Genomic DNA, 18,128 nt, shown 5'->3' with positions numbered 1-18,128 from the left:
GGAGAAATTTTCCACGCATCGAGATAGGCGATTCCTTTTCTTGTCAGTAGCAAACCGGCCTTTAGCGTGTACGTAGTTGAAAAGAAATGTCATTTCAAATGGAGCTCACTGTAGAAAATTTCTTGACCATTTCTTCCGCAGAAATTTTTACTTTTCTTGAGCGGAACAGCATACTTAGCTTTAAAGGTGGCATTACCAGAAAATATGAAAATAATCACCAATTTCATGCAAAACATAAATCACCCAATGGCTCGATATTGTTGCAGTCTGTGAGAGTTGCTGCTCTTGAACGCTTCCGTGTCACGTACCAAACGAGAGAGTGAATGTTTACATTCATAGGGCTCTCCGAATGCGATGTGCCACGAACCGTTGTGGTTCGAGAACTGTTACACTCTCCGAATACGGTTCGATCGGCTTATTCGGATCAAAATCCAAAAGGCCCAAACACAATGTGAACGGCAGTACGGTACAACGGCAAAACGGAGGGCCCATTTTGATCTACACTCCACTTATCAAAGCGCTGTCCATGATAAGAGATTCACCCTGGCGCATAACTGATTGACAGTCACAAAAAAGAGAGAAACTAAAATATATCTCAAGAATTTCTATGCGGAATACTGACGATTAAAATTATAAAAATGGGTACAAGAAAACCATTGAATGGGTACTTTTATGTTAGCGTGTAAAAGGGGATACTTGAACCGGTTGAAAAAATTCACGAGCGGATAAACGGATGAGCGGGATCAAAGCTGTAACACAGAATCGTTCGGTAAAATGTTTGTTGCGCGCGAAAACTTGACAGTTTTCAAGCCGCAAATTTCGAGGCGGCAGCATATCAGGCCAGTCTGCTAAAAATATTAAATTTAATTCTTTTCTTTTGATTTAATGGTTTTGCTTGCGCATTTCTAAATAAATTCATAGTAGTAGTGCAAATTGTGAGTAAAATCGTTGTGTGAATCATTTGTTTTAAAATTTCATACTGTTTGAAATCTACAATGAGGAGGAAGATCAACAATAATGTACCTGCCATCAGTTGGGTCGGGAAGCAGTATGAGCCGGAGAGAACAGATACTGGAATCGCTTTCAAAAACAAGAACAAGTACTTTTACAGGTAAGTGGGTTGTATATGATTTTTAAATTTTAAAGTTACAGTGACTCATATTCGTGAATATGCACATCAAGTTGGTAAATAAAAAACTAGCAAAATATAGGCATACCGACTTCGAAATACTTTATTGGTAATAGGTATCGTATATCGTTTTGCAATCATAAACAACTATTTACTTTCATCTTTTGCATAAACTACGTATTGAATGCGTATCTCAAATTGGTTTAATTCCATATTCGTACACCTAATTCAAAATTCAAAGATAAAACATCTCAAGTTCTTCATTGAGTTGTTCAGATGTAGAAAGTAAGATACGTTTGGGAGATTTATAAATGGACATGTTTGAAATTTAAGTAAATCTATTGAAAGTACAACTTTTTTAATGGTTTTTATTGTAAAATCCAGTAAGTCGAATAGAAACGTACATTTGTTTTAAATATCATTTCCTTAAGAATGGTAACAGCGAATACTAAATAAGTGTTGTGTGTTGGTAGCAAAGCTTAAAGCTTTGAGCCAACCCTTCTAGGTAGCTATAGGGTAGATGTAACAATAGTGGAGGTACTAAGCACGACTGAACTTCATTTAACCGCCTTTATTCAAGAAGCGCAATAAATGTACATGTTAATGTTGTAACAGGAAGTAACGACCATTGACTTAATGAGAAAAATGATTTCATCGCAGTAATCCACGGTATGTCAGTGAAAAATAATACCTTAACTATTGGTACACTGTTCCTTTAGTTGCGGTATATTTTTAATTTGTGTTCCTATAGTTGCAGTATCCGTTGTTTTCTTATGGGATCCTCCACTATAGGAACACTTTACAGCAACTATTGGTACAAGTAAGAAAAGTTTTAGCAGTTTTAGTGATATTTCATCAGTTCTAAACCAATTTGTACGATCTTTTCAACTATTCCATGTATGAATAAGCCAATACGTCGATTGGCAGTGTCGGTTCTGTGGCTAAAGTGATGAAATCAGCGTGGTGAAAGAGCGTGGTGGAAAAGGAACGTGAAATACGGTAATCAGGGTGCTTGTCATGATGCTGATTCCAGAATGTTTTTTTTTACCAGATCTCATTTCTGTTCGTCAACCGGAGACACCGTCTGGGAAACTCAGGTGGAACACTTGAGATCAGCGTCGTGGTCAGGGCTGGAAAGCGTCAATGTAAATAGAGAGTGTCGTGCGACTTTTACATAGATGCTTCCCTCACTGTCATCGGACGGCGAGACAATGACAGAGATTTTTTTTCCAAATTCTCTCTCATTTTTCCGTCACTACGGCTTGTGACGGAATCGTAAACATGATAATTTTTACTTTTTTATCTGGTATGATCGTTATATATATATAGCTGGAATCATGGAAGGACACCCACTCTACTTATCAAACATATTTACTTCCCGAAATTCTTCAAAATTAGATTGATATTTTAATAGCAAAACAACATTAAAATTCCTCTCGTGAGAGCTCTGTCATTGCAACGTGATGAAGTGAGCACATGATAATAATAGCTGTGTTCAATGACTTTGATCGAACTTGCTCGGGGTTGGTTGTACTAGCTCGTATTTTTTGTCAACAAATAACTGTCAAAGCTACTTCGAGCAACTCCAAGCTGCTTTCTCAATGAACGCTCTTTTTACTCTTTTTACTAATTTACCGGAATTCCACGTGAAAAAAAAATTCGCGCACTTAACAATCCGTATCGCTTCGGAATTTTGCTTTTTTTTTCAATGTTTACGTTTTAAACGTCAAAAATACGAGCTACTGCGAGCTGGTTGAACTAGCTCGGACTCTAGCTTCCAACCTGTTTCGAGCGACTCGGAGTTGGTTGGACTCGGCTCAATGAACACAAACCCGAGCGACTCGAAGTAGGTTGGAGTGGCTCAATGAACACCAAAAGCTGACTCGCAAGTGGTTGCAACCAAGTTCGAGCAGCTCGTTGAACACAGCTAATGTAGCTTCGTCCTGTGACAGTAGTGGGAAGACTCGTTTCGCCGGTGTCGCAAGTCCGTCATGATACTTAACAGCCCTGGTCGTGGTTAATCCAATAGAGCGCTGCATATGACGAGCCTAACCGCACTTATTTGACAGCTGCTGACGTTTCGGACTGTCAGTTTTCTATCACCAGCATGCTGATGGTGACGATTTTCCACGGTAAGAAGATAGAATAATACGATCCGTGGGTATCTGCAGTGGATTTGACCTATCCTCGCAGCAAACTTTCACGAAATTAAGAATGATTCGAAAAAAGTACTAAGTCCAAACTGTAAACAACAGGACCAGTACCTGTCAAAATTGATGCGTGACGCCACAGTGCAGTGGAGTATTGAGCACTCGGTTTATTCATTAACAGTCTTGCTACAGCACTGGTGCGAAAACGAACGAAAAGCGAAGTCTTCTTTTTATGTTGAAACCCGGGTTCTCGCTTGATGAGTCCCCAAACAATCACGTTCCAATATTTTGGCGCTGAAATTTGACGGATCGACACCACAGACCCTTATCTCCCCGGAACCATCTTACGGTATTTCTTCGGGGAGGAGCCAGTGCATATAGCAAAACACATGTAGCAGAGTAGCCTAGACAAACTGCTTCTCCTAGCCGACTTAAACAATGTCACAAGGGACCAGCCTCGGCAGGGCTAATCCTCTGCAGACAACTCCTGGTCAGCGCGCCATAGGCGCTGCAATTCGTGCACAGTCGTAGCTACAGCATTCCAGTACCTACTCGGCATCCGCACACATTTGTGTTTATTCCACGACTGGCGTGAGGGGAGAACAGTCGTCTCACTTAGAGTGAGCGATTCCGACAGTCGAATGCAGTGAGAATGGTCACTAGGAATGAACTCGAGTGAACTCTCGCTGTATTCCGAGAGTCGGTGTATATCGACTGTGGTCGTTGTTTCGTGAGATTTCCATCCCGACGAGAGTCGTAACGTCCTGGCCTATCGACTGGCTAAGAAATGAAGGTGAAGATGTAAGTTTCATTCAAATTATTTGAATTCAGGCATGTGCATTACCAAGTAGGTAAATCTTTTGGGGTATTTGCCAAAATTTCATGCTTCCTTCTGAGGGGATGACGCGCCGCACTTCTCTTCTTTCTAGCGCTACGTCCCAAATGGGACAGAGCCTGCTTTTCAGCTTGATGTTCTTGAACACTTCGACAATTACTAACTGAGAGCTTTCTTTGCCAATTGACCATTTTTGCATATCATATGATATTTAGAAGATATGCTATGCCCTGAGAAGTCGAGAAAATTTTCTTTACCAAAAGATCCTTGACCGGTGGGATTCGTACCCACGACCCTCAGTTTGATCTTGCTATCTGGTCCCCACATTTTTCTCACCCCGTTTACTTGATTCGTAAGGGATTGTTCAAAGATTCTACCCCATTACCCCGAATCCCATTACCCCGAATGCCATTAACCCGAACGCCATCACCCCGAATTCCAAAACCCCGAACGACCCATCACCCCGAATGACATTACCCCGAATTTCAATATCGTGGGGAAATGTCATCAATAACATCATGTCATGATAATTGTAAATTCTGGGAAATTGCATTCGGGGTGATGCAATTCGGGTTAATGGTACCTTCGGGGTAATGGAATTCGGGGTGATGGCCATCGGGGAAATGGCATTCGGGGTAATGGGGTAGAATCTTGTTCAAATATTACGTAACGCAATAGGGGAAAGGAGGGGGTCTTCTGTAGTGTTACGGTCCATACAAAAAAAAAAAAATTTTCCATACAAAAGCTGTTACGTGGGGGTGGGAGGGGGTCTAAAATTGGCAAATTTTGCGTTACGTAATATTTGAATCATCCCTAAGAGAGAATAACATTGGGGATCATTCAAAAATGCCGTCCATCATTTGGGGGGTGGTGGGGCGATTGGTTTATAGTGTGACATGTGTTTATATCAGGTATTGGGAAAAAGTGCGAAAGAGGGGTCTGGAAGGGGATTTTGAAATATTTGAATCATTCCTTGCTCAAGGGTGGCGCGTCATTCCCTCAGAGGAAGGCCTCGTAAAATTTTGCAAGTGCCTTATGGGGAACAAATTAATCGCCGCGCGGCGTTTACTATTCAATGAATCTGACAATCAATATTTGGATGCGTTGAGTGGTTTTTATTTTGATCTTCGTGAGTGTTATTCCTTATTCGTTTGATTCTAACTGTTTTGCAATGTGCCATATCGTTTTATTTGTATCTTATGTTTTTAAATACCGGAGTGTTCCTGAGACGTTATTCTAGGATTACCTTTAACTAATTGGACCAACAATTTTGTATTTTACGGAATACGTCTAGGGATTTCCTCAAATATTCATCAGGGAATCAATCAGAGATCATTCCAGGTGTTTCATAAGGAACTATTAAAGGTATTCTTAAAGTAACTCAACAAAAGTTATACCAGTATTATTCAAGTAATTCCTACAGCTTTTTCTGATTGTCTCGAAGAATCAATAAATTTCTACATTGTTGCAGCACATGAATACTGTAGCAATTTCTTTTTGCTTTTCTCAGGTGATTCAACCAGGAAAGAAAGAAATGATTCGAACACATTTCTGAGATACCTTGGGGGCTGCCCGTAAACTATGTGGTCATTTTTCGTGTTATTTTGTCCACACACAAAATTAAAAAAAAATCAAGATTTTTTCGGTGATTTATTAAGAGAAGCTACTTATCCCAAAATTATTTTATTTTGTTGATATCATTTGAAATCTGAGAAGAATTCATCTTTAAAATTGTACATTGGTTTTTCCATTATCCACTGAGATATTTCAGACTACGTTTTGACTCATTCAGACCCTCATTGAAGAATATCACATCTTCAGATAATCTCAAAGAATTTCACAAAGAAATACTCTAAAGATTCTTTCAGTTTTCAGTCAGTATTTTTGCAGCTTTATGGAAAATTCCTCCAGGGATTTCTGCAAGGAAAAGAATATCCAGTAGATGATCCTTTAAAAGATTTGAGAGATATCCGGAACATATGCTGCCGAATAAAAATTGTATGTATAATATTTAATCAGAGGCGACTCGTAACCTCACTTTTTACCTGTTCTACGAATCTAAAAATGGATAATTCGGCAAATTTAGTTTATAAAACACATAGTAAACGGTTGTAATCATCCTTTCTAACAAAGCTCTATTTGTTAGATGCTAATTTGTTGCTGAAAATCCAGAATTTGTAATCGTGGAACAGGTAGATTTGAGGTTAGGGAATCGCCACTGTATTTAATCACTGTAGATATGATCCAGTATTGCCAAGAAGAAGAAGATATGATCCTGTACAAACCCTGCAATTGTTGTTGTTAGGAATTTCTCATTATATTCGTAAGGAAGTTGTTACGTGGAATTTTGAAGCAAAAGTGAAAAATATCCATTAAAATTTGAATTCCGCGATGTGCGTCAACATACACTTCGGAATTCCTCCACAGATTGTTTCGTAGTTCCTCTGGAATCTAGACATTCATCCGGAGTTCCTCCAGCAATCCATCTGGGTTGCATCCAGCAATTCCTCTGGAATTTCACTGGGAATTCCCCCGGAGTACCTCGAAGCATTCATTCAGAGTTCCTACAGGAATTTCACCGGAGCACCACCGGGAATTCCTTCGAATTTCCGTCGGGTTTTTTTTACTGGGATTTTTCTCGGAGTTTACTCAGGAGTTCACTTGAAGCTCCACCAGAAATTCCTTAAAAGTTCTTCCTGGAATTCCAACGCAAGTTTTTCTTAAATAATTCCTCCTGAGTTCCCACAGCAATTACAACGTATTTCTTCAAGGATCCCTTCAGATTTTACTACAGGAATTTCTTTAAAAGTTCCTCCAGTAATTTCTTTGTAAGTTCTTTCAAAAATTTTACTGTGAGTTCCTCCAAAAAATACTCCGGGAGTGGTTCAAGCATTCCCCCGACAGTTCCTCCGAAAATTCCTTCGGTTGTGCCTTCATATATTGCTTTATAATTTTTCCGGTTATTTCTACGGAGCTCTGCCGGAAATACCTTCAGGAGTAGCTCTCCTTCGGATTTCCTTAAGGGGTTGTGTTAAATTTCATACTCAGGTTGGCCAGCTACACTACAGAATCTGAACTCGTTTTTTGGAGTAGTTGATGCGTCCTGTCTTGCGTGCAAGTTCCTTCTGGAATTCATTCAAGTATTACTTAGAGAATTCCCACAGCGAGCTGTCCTGCTCGATCAAACATCAATGAGGCCAATAATAGTCATAAGCATTTCTTGATAGATTTCCAGATGAATTGTTCATGAAAATCACCACTCTGAAAATATTTTTAAACACAATAGTAGGGATTTTTGGGATTGCACTGTTACTGTGCTATATCTACCAGTATTCTTCCATTTTTTGTAGCAACTACCTATTGCATCAGTTGATCTATCGATATCCGTTGTTCTACCGAATCCCTGAAAAAAAAACTTAATGAAATAGTCAGAGCAATTTTTAGTGAAATTCTTGGTCAAATCCTTGGTTCATTCTTAGAGTGATTTCTGAATCCCTTTTTTTTTGTTTGTTAAATTTTATATTGTGAAAATGAGTGTTGTAAAACTATCTAAAGGCTGATTTGCTGCTATGAAAAATTACTCGTATAAAATTGTCAAAAAATCACCTTTATTTGACCGCAGTATGCAGTTGAGAAGAAATGTCATTTCAAATGGGGCTCTGTAGGGAATTTCGTGACCCATTAAGTCAAGAAATTTCTTTACTTTTCTTGAGCGGAACAGCATACTTAGCTTAGGCCTAAACTATAGCTAAAGTTGGAAAATAGTTCTAAATTGTATTCCTGTCGAAATATATAAAAAAGTCAATAGAATTGTTGTACATTTTTTTTTCAAATCTTCTGAAATTTACCTTAATGTGCTTTAAATAGTTTTCCAGCATTATCCTGGATGTTCTCATATCTCTAGGAATTAGTCCTCTAAATTTTTCGTTCAGAACTTAATAAAAAAAATTAAATATTATCTACTAGCATCCAAGGAACTTATTCATGATTTTCGGGTAAGATTTCTGCTTGAGAAAGTCGCTTGGTACATTTTGCCCCGCCCTTTACTTTCTAAATAATATCCTGTTTTTGATTAATTTTGTTTACGAACAAATCTCATTTCGCACAAAAAAATCTTTAGTATTATCAGTATTGAAACTGATGGATTGTTAAAATTTGCCAGAATAATAAATATAATTATCTTATAGCCTTGATTGAAAACTGCCAAAATTATAAGCTTTTCATGACAAAGGACAAATTTGTACATTTTTGTGATTATTTCGAGAATTGAAACGGCTATTTGAAGCAACATCTAGATACTAGTTATTAAAATACTGTTTATGAGGTCAAATTCGGGGTGGCTCATATTGACCCGTATGTTCATATTGCCCCCATTGTTCCTAACAATATTGTACATGGTACACTTCCCGCACTTTTTAACGGGATGGGATAAGTATATCAAGTATTATTATCATATATTAGCAAACTGATTACGAATTTGAATATGTTTTAATATCTCCGCTTGTTGTTTTCCTTTAACTTTCTTTCATTTCTACATTAAATTTGTCAAACTGACCAGAGACCAATTTTACCTAATTTTCACCTAACAGTTTTTACAGTTTCCTTGATATAAAAGAATCAATACAGTCATCTCTTCCTAACTCGATATTGAAGGGACCATCGAGTTAGGAAGGTAACGAGATACAGAAAACAAATTTTAAATTTTTTGAAATTATGATTATTTACTATTTTAAATTAAATGTGAAAAACAGTAAATTTTTAGTACATTTAATAACGTGACACTTTTCGCATAGTCTTCAAAAATTCAATGTTTTATCACCCTGAAATGACTTATAATTATCTAATTTATGAAATTTATTAAAAATTTTAGAATATTTGAAAATTTTCATGGGAATATCGAGTTAGAGAGGTATCGACTTACAGAAGGATCAAAGTGTGCTAGATTGAAGGGACCGCGCATAGGGGAGACATCGAGATACAGAATATCGAGTAAGGGAGAGCTAACTGTATTGCCAAATTCAAACAAAATGTTTGGTGGTTTATGTAAGCTGAATTGCAAAAGAGCAAAATATACCAATTCTTCAATTATTATCGTACGTTTTTTGACCTTATAAATTGTTCTAGACAGATGATACAAATATTTTTCAGTTTGTTATAAAGAGTACATGTAATTGATATTTTTAAACTACGAATGTTTTTCAAAAAAATCATGTGGAATAATTCTACAGGGGGTCATGCACAAATTACGTCACGCTCCAAGGGGGGGGAGGGGGTCAAGCCAAGCGTGAGAAGCCTTACAAAATTTTTGAAGCACTCATACAAAAAACGCGACAAAGGGGGGGGGGAGGTGGTCGAAAAAGTCGAAATTTAGCGTGACATAATTTGTGTACCATCCCCAGTACTTCTGTATAGCTTATGTGTATGAAATGGATGAATTTTCTCCAAAATGTTCTTACTACATACAACAAATACGAAATCAAAGCAATGCAAAGGTTTACTATAACCAACATTTTGTCATTGCTGTACATTTGTATACATCATTCTAATTTTTTTGTTACATTAACGCTGCCACTGGAACCAAGCCTGCTAATCACTTCATTTTTTTTTTTGAAACTTTAATTATTTTTGATTTAGACTTAGTGTTCAAAAAGACAAGATCAAACTCAAATTTGTAAATTTAGTTATTGCTTCAGGAATTCTTACAAATATTCTTCAAATGATTTCTCCAAGAATTCGTTATTTCTCCTGGAATTTTTCCATGGATTCTAGTTGAAGAATCATTCGGAGGATGCCTCCAGCGACTCCTCCAATAATTTCTTCACGGACTCATATTAAACTCTTCTAATATTCATGTGGAAAACTTAAAACATATCCTAAAAATAATTCCAACTGGCATCTCTCAGGAATTCCACTAGTTAATATCAGGAAGGTATTCATGATTAAAAACCTTTGAGATTTTCTTCTGAAATGAAACCAGATTTTATTTTTTCAAATCGATTTTAGAGATTCGTCCAAGAGATTCTAGGAACATTTGATCAGTATTGTCTTAACGAATACCCGTCTAAATTATTCCTTGAGAAATTGCATTAAAAAGTTCTCATTGGATTCCACCAAGAAACAGTTCAAAAATTTCTTTATGAATTTCTACAGAATATGTCCAAGAACTGTTCCCAAAAAAAAAAACCAGATTCTAGGATTAATCTTGATGTTATCGTCTATAAATTTGTCTATGTTTCTTGATTACAAAAATATATTCAGGGTTTTGTTAAAAAACTGAGAAAATTCCCCAGATCCCCCATAGAACTCCCTTAGCATACTGCCGATAATCCACCATGTACTCGTTCAAAAACTTTTCCATAGAAAATCCCTCAAGGATAGTTTTAGTTTTTAAAGGAGTTTTCTTGTGATATCTTCATTAATTCTGAATAAAAAAGTTCCAAGAATTCTTTGGACATTCATTTTATAATTCTGTCAAGAAATTACAAAAGGATTTGTTTTAAGAGTTTTACTATGAGCTTAAACAAACAAAATGGAAAAAAATCTTGGAGTTCCACAATTGCCTGCTTGAATTGTTCATCGACTGTTCAACATTAAAATTTTTATAGATCTCATTTATTAAATTCTTTAAGAATTGCAGAGGTGAACCCGCATAAGCCTGAAAGCCTCTATAATAAAGGAAATTAGTTCTTTTAGAATTTCTCCAAGTGTTCAAAGAATCCTCCAAAGATTTTATCTGAATACATTTCTTTAAGGATTACTGCAATAGAGACGTAAAAATAAAAAACAATGAAAATAACAAAAAGAAAAATACAAAAAAAGAAAGGAAAGACTGAAAATAACTGCTAGGTCAATAATATAAATTTAAGACCCATTTTCTCATCCAACAATAGATGTTGAACGAAATTTAGAAAACAAAATATTTTGCTTCGATATAACGTAACCTCGATATAACGTAATTAAAAAATAAAATCGAGTTACGTTATATCGAGATATTACTGTAGTTTGAATCTTGAAGAATAATTATTGTAGTTCATAAATCATGGTTTTAATGAAAATTGGGCAAATAAATGGGAGCCAAAAAAAGTTACGTTATATCGAGGTAAAAATTACGTTATATCGAGTTACGTTATAAAGAGGTTACGTTATATCGAGGTATTACTGTATGTAAAAAACCATGGTGGGGTAAGTGGGTCATTTGGCGCAAATTTTCAAGTCCTTCATACACAATATATAACAATCAGAAAAATTGAAATAAATGACGATTTGAAGCATATAAGTCCCTAATTTGTTATTCACAAAAATGAATTACATTATTCACCTTAGCTCAATATAAAGATGATGTTAACTATTGAATTTTCTGTATCCACTTACCCCACCACATTTTACATGGGGACAGTTTGTAAAATCATAAATAATGTTTCTAATGTCATTGACATTAAAGTACACACAAAGATCTAAAAATTTCAGCTGCAGCTTCATTTTTATCTGAATTTCCCGATTGAAGCAAATTTCCCGATGGTTCAACTCCCGACTTATGAGTGGACGCCCTGTACTTTGAGAATTCCTTTTTAAAATTTTTAAGAATTTTCCGAAAAATAATTTTCCCCTTTTATCCTTGCAGTGAACCCTGGTTTAACATTCTAGAGATACTAAAGAGTCCTTCAAGCGAATAGTTGGCAGGTTCTTCAGGAACTTCTTCTCTGATTCCTCGAGTAAATAGGAATTTTCCCGATGACTCTTCCTGGTATCCTTCCAAAATATCCTCCAGAGATTCCCCACCAATTCCATTCCATAAATTCAACCAGAAATTCCTCCAGAGTTTTTCAATGGATAAGAGGAATTTTACAAAATTTATTCCAGGAAATTCAACGCAACCTCAAGCAATTTCCACTAGGGTTACTCTAAAAACTTTCCTAGGGAATATTCTAAGATTTTTCTACTGATTTTTCCACTAGTAACTCTAGCAGATCATTCAAAGACTCCTACAGGAGTTCTTCTAAAAAATCCTCAAGTTCATTCGTTTTTGAAAAGAAAAAAAAATCATTTCAGAATTTTTCCAGCCTACAAGAATTCTTCTCGAAGTTCCTACCACGAATTTTCCAGTTATTCTTCCAACAATTGTTATATGAATTGCTTCATATTCATTCATATTCAGGTTGAATTCTTGAAGGTATCTTACACAAAATTCTTCGAGTTAATCCATAGGAAGTTCGTATAAGAATTGCTGAATGAAATCCTGAATAAGTTTAAGATTTAATCTTGGAAGTAATAACTGGAAGGAACCAAATTTAAAAATCTGAATGACTTTCTGATTAAATGCGTGGAAAAACAGAGTCAAACAGTCAAACGAGCAATAATATTTGTCATAATTCCAAATAAATCATAGATATATCGTTTTACAAATATCTTCCTTTTCAGAAAATTTACTGGACTACCTCAAAGAATAAACCTGGTAGCTCCTTCCGATATCTCTCCGGGAGTTCCTCTTGGAATCACACCGGAAATTGCTCCAAAAATTCCTTCAAGATTTCCTACAAGAATTTTTAAAGGGTCCCTTCGCGGAAAATTCTCCAGAATTTCGATAAATGTCCATCAAGAAAACCTAAGTACACCAGAAATTCCTATTCCTCCGTACTGCCCATAACTGCATATTTGTCACATTCGACATTTTTTAATTTCGAGTTAATACTGTGGAACGCCACCAAATCATAAATATTTTCGACCAACTCAATAAAATCTTTGAGATTTTTCTAGAAATTTCGAAAAAAATACCAAGTTGCTTAGTCACATAGCTATATATAACCGCATAACAGTCACATTGGGATTATGCATGGGCCTCATTATGTTGTGGTAATGAAATTTCTATCAGAATAATTTGCTGTTTATTCACCCAATATGCGATATGAACACAATTCCAGCTTAAAATAAGTATTGTCGAGCTCTTGGTAATTTTTAGAAATTTTAGTTCCTTTCCATACTAGCGTAAAATGTATACTTGGTCCATTTACTCAATGCCTACTTTTGTCGAATGTTACGAATATGCAGATGCAGTTATGGGCAGCGTAGGAGTTCCTGAAAAAAATACAGAGAAGTTCTTAGAGAAATACTTGAAGGAATTCTTATAGGAATCCCGGAAGAATTTCTGGTTTACTTCGGAATTTTTGGAGGTAGTTATTAGGAATTTTTAAAGTAATTCAAAATTTATATACACCCTCATTCTTGTTTACGGCGGATCCAACATTCGATCGAATCCTATTCGTTCGTATCCACGGTCCACTTGATTTTGCTGGCGAAAACGGAAATGCAAAACGGGTTTTGATCGAAAGAGCATTCGAACGTAAACCAGAATAGGGGTGATAGACCGTGAACTTCGTGAGAAAATGCACACGTACCTACCCGGAAGCAGATCCAGAGGACAGTTTGGTGGTATCATCACTTCCCGGCGGCTCATTCTGTTGTTTCAGCTTGCATAAGTACGGCGCGCCAATGCGATTGGTTTGTTCCTATGAATTTTTAGAATATAAAGTAAGTGATTTAACGGCAACAAATACAAGTATTTACCTCAAATCCACCAAGCAAATCCGAGAACAATTTTGTTTCACTTTGTTGTGGTTTCAAAGTTTGATTGTATACAAGGAACAAAATGCGATTAGGGCGAATTAGGTTTCATCTTCACCCACAACAAAACAACAATTTGAGCTTATTTGAAACTGATTTCGAAAACATGTTGCAATTAGATTTGAATCGATATGTATTAAATTACACATCGATAAATCTCTGCAAAAGATGAATGGTTTACAAGAAACCAGACTTAAACGCTCAATGTTTACAAATTTGATTTCGCCCTAATCGCAAGTGATGCAGCTTATCATGATTGACGTTTCTGCTGATGAACACATCTCAACGTGAGATTCACTTTGTCGCTCGCATAGAAATGAACTTCTCACCTCATTCGAGTCGACTCTCGGAATCGCAATCAAAAGTTCATTCGAGAGCGAAGTGACTATTCTCGACTCCTCTCACTCCAGTCGTGGAATAAGCACAATTCTCTCTATTATATTTGGGTTTATTCTACGACTGGCTCACGCCAGTGAGGTGACAAATGTCGGTCTCGTATAGCGAGGTGACAATTCTCGACTCGAGTGAAGTGACTCTCCATTTGATTTGCACGGCGAGTCTCTTCACTCGAGTCGAGAATTGTCACCTCGCTATACGACACCGACATTTGTCACCTCACGCCAGTCGTAGAATAAACCCAATTGTCGGGCGACGTGTCCCCTCCGCATGTAGCGAGCATGCGATCTCTCACCACAATGAAACGGGGGCAAATCGAACACGACATACTCCGCTGTTTCCTTCACACCAGCACAATTGAGGCACGCAAAAGTTTCGGAATGCCCGAACCTATGCAGGTACTGTCTATAGCAACCATGTCCTGATAGAAACTGCGTCAGGTGGAAGGTCACTTCCCCGTGTTTTTTTATACCAATCTGACACATTTGGTATCAGTCGATGGGTCCATCTACCTTCAGTGGAGTAATTCCATTCCTGCTACCAACCTTTGAGCGTTGTCTCTTAACACGCGTTGCGAACTCCTCTGGTACCAATGAGAATATATACTAAGGTGTGGAAGAAGAAGCAATGGCTGTGTATTAGTAAAGAGAAAAAACGTAAACAAAAATAACTACGTCACTAATTTACACGGCTTCTTATGGGAGCCCGCTCGCTTGTAGTGGTGAAACATTTTGCACCGTACACGGATGGCATGCACACTAATAGTCTTTTCCTCACCTCGGTATATATTCTCATTGCTCTGGTACCTCTTTGGTTGAAGCATTGAACATCTTCCGGCGGCTTTAGGACATTTGGTCGAATGACGTTTGGTCGAATGACATTTGGTCGAAAGTACATTTGGTCGAATGGACGTTTGGTCAAATTATCTTAAAACATTATTTTGTACGAAATATCGTTTGGGTCAACAGATATATTTTGCACAATGAATGATTTTAATCCTATTTTGGCCAAACATACTTTTCATCGAGTTCTGTTTGATCTTCGACCTTGACGATTGCTCCTTGGCAGTGCGTCAAGAAAGCCCGAGCAGTCGTCAGTTGTTTTCCCTCTCGGGTCGTGCGCCTATTTTCTCTGAGTGCTTTTATATAGCCGAGCAAACGAGTTAAGCTGAAAGTGAATTGTTGCTGCTCAGTCAAGGATGACGGATCAATTGGTGAGCTCGTTTCATGCTACTATTTCTAATCTATAAAATATGTATGACTGCACATTTATTCGATATAATGGTAGGACGTAAATATGATTTTTCAACAAACTATGAATGGTTCGTCACTGTGAGTGTCGACATAAACTCTAATTCATGAATTATTTATGTTTAACATTTTTTTTGTTTTCAAAACACCCCTTTCTTTTTATCTTTATTTTTGTAATTAAAAAAAAAACTTTGAATGGTTCGACACTACAAGTGTAGACTTGCGAAAGGTTCACTTTATTCAACAAACTTTGGATGGTTCGCCACTGTAAGTGTCGGCATAAGAATAAGAGTGTTCTATGATGTTCCAGCCAATCGAGTTTTTGTTTCTTTCAAATAAGTAAAATATAATAACACATGCTTTCGTCCTGACAGCTGTAGGAATGTTACATTTAGATATTTGTTCAACAAACTTTGAATGGTTCGTCACCTCAAGTGTCGGCATAAGTTTCCTTTACATAGAAATTGTTCATATCAAATGAAAATATTATATTTTCATAAAAGCATATTTATATTTAACAAAAAACTATTTATCATGGTCTAATCACTTATCAAAGTGAATCCTTTGACCCAACGATCCTCCCCATTAACAAACATCCTTCCCAGTAATCTTTGTGGAGATGCAGAGGCAAACACGGTCTCCAAATAGCAAAGGTTACACACTAACATTCCTTCCCCCAATCCCACCTGACTGCAAGGACGTGGCCGGCGCCGTTATTGACCCTGTATAAATAGAGGCACTGAATTATGCACACTGAAGAAGATTATGGCCAATCCCAGCCGAACTTCTAGTTGATTCTTTGTGCATTTTCACTGACTTCGGTCAATCACGGAATAGCAACCATTGATATGTGTAGTCAGTCTTAGCTAAGCTAAGCTAAGCTAAGTTATTGCGATTTCATACGATGCTTTCTGGATTGATATATGATCTGTCAGTTTATACAACTTATCGCGATTCTATGTTGCACTATTTACTACATGTTTTGTTGTCAACACAGATTGTCGTTTATGAATCGTATTGGGGATTTATATACAACTTGTGTTGACATTGATAGCGTTTAATTTGGCATCTTGTGCGATTCTGATTTTTGACGTACGAATATGTGATTTCGGATGCACATTGTTATACGATACGTGGTTCACTGGGAACAGTCAGACATTGCGAAGAAACAAAAAAAATCATTAATATCAGCTAATTTGTGCCGACCAAGTGCATTTGAATTCACTGTTGGCCTTAAGAGTTCGGAATATGAGTCAAAACGGTATCTAGTTCAGAAATATTTCGAAAAATTTTTCTTCATATAGGGGAAGAGCACCAATTTTTGAACCATCTCAAGTTTTCGACCCATGCATACGATTTTAGATTACTATTTATGAAAAAAATGCAGTAACGGCTACAATGTCCTCAACTCCATGCGAAGTTTCATCATTATTCTCCTGGTAGATGTAGATCAATGCATGTCCACTTTACTGCTTTATTTCAATAATCGTTTGGTTGTTTTTTTCCTGAATGATGATGGCAATTTATCGAAAGGGAACGTTGCAAAATATACATCCTGGAAATTCAGCCTCACGCTGTATCTATTGAGTTCATAACCAATTTATATAATTATTTATATATAGATAGGACATCCTGTGAAAATTCCTTCATGTAGCTCTGTCGCAATTCCTAAAAAATATGTATTAGAACTGTGAAGACTTAATTTTGAGTTGTGTTTGATCCTTCGACCTTGACGCTTGCTCCAGCGGGTGTCGGCGATGAGGGCAGGATCAAACATGTCGCGCATCGGTCGAGTAAAGTGAAAAAGTTCCGCGTTCGATTAGTTCTTTTTGATCTTTCGACGTTGACGCTTGCTCCTGGGCAGTGCGTCAAGAATGCCCGAGCAGTCGTCAGTTGTTTTCCCTCTCGGGTCGCGCGCCAATTTTCTTTGAGTGCTTTTATATAGCCGAGCAAACGAGTGAGGCTGAAAGTGGATTGTTGCTGCTCAAGGATGACGGATCAATTGGTGAGCTCGTTTCATGCTACTATTCTAATCTATAACATATGTTTGACTGCACCTTTAATCGTTACAACGGTGAGACGTAAATATGATTTTCCAACAAACTATGAAAGGTTCGTCACTGTGAGTGTCGACATAAACTCTGATTTATAAATCAATTATGTCTACTTTATTTTTCAAACACCTTTTTCCTTTTACCTTCATTTTTGTAATTAAAAATACTTTGAATGGTTCGACACTACGAGTGTAGACTTGCGAAAGGTTCAATTTGTTCAACAAACTTTGAAAGGTTCGTCACGTCAAGTGTCGGCATAATTTTTCTCTATATAGATATTGTTCATATCAAATGAAAATATCATATTTACATATAAGCATGTTTATATCTCACCAATAATTATTTATCATGGTCTAATCGCTTATCAAAGTGAATCCTGTGACCCAACGATCCTCCCCATTAACAAACATCCCTCCCAGTAACCTTTGTGAAGATGCAGAGGCAAACACGGTCTCCAAATAGCAAAGGTTACACACTAACATTCCTTCCCCCAATCCCACCTGACTGCAAGGACGTGGCCGGCGCCGTTATTGACCATGTATAAATAGAGGCACTGAATTATGCACACTGAAGAAGATTATGGCCAATCCCAGCCGATCTTCTAGTTGATTCTTTGTGCATTTTCACTGACTTCGGTCAATCACGGAATAGCAACCATTGATATGTGTAGTCAGTCTAAGCTAAGCTAAGCTATTT

General features: G+C 37.0%; 1 protein-coding gene across 1 annotated transcript in view; it reads left to right on the top strand.

Annotated features, from left to right (window-relative positions):
• The first annotated feature begins 783 nt into the window (after window positions 1-783).
• The window catches only part of LOC5572859 (origin recognition complex subunit 1), a 43,776-nt gene continuing 26,431 nt past the window's right edge, over window positions 784-18,128 (top strand). The window contains exon 1 of the mRNA XM_021843706.1: window positions 784-1,111. Within this exon, the coding sequence (XP_021699398.1) occupies window positions 996-1,111 (116 nt within the window). The 5' untranslated portion in view covers window positions 784-995. The remainder of the gene's footprint in view (window positions 1,112-18,128) is intronic.

Source organism: Aedes aegypti, chromosome 2 (assembly GCF_002204515.2).
Source record: "Aedes aegypti strain LVP_AGWG chromosome 2, AaegL5.0 Primary Assembly, whole genome shotgun sequence".
Classification (NCBI taxonomy): domain Eukaryota; kingdom Metazoa; phylum Arthropoda; class Insecta; order Diptera; family Culicidae; genus Aedes; species Aedes aegypti.
The sequence above is the reverse complement of the archived record's forward strand: the minus strand, read 5'-3'. Positions and strand labels throughout refer to the sequence as shown.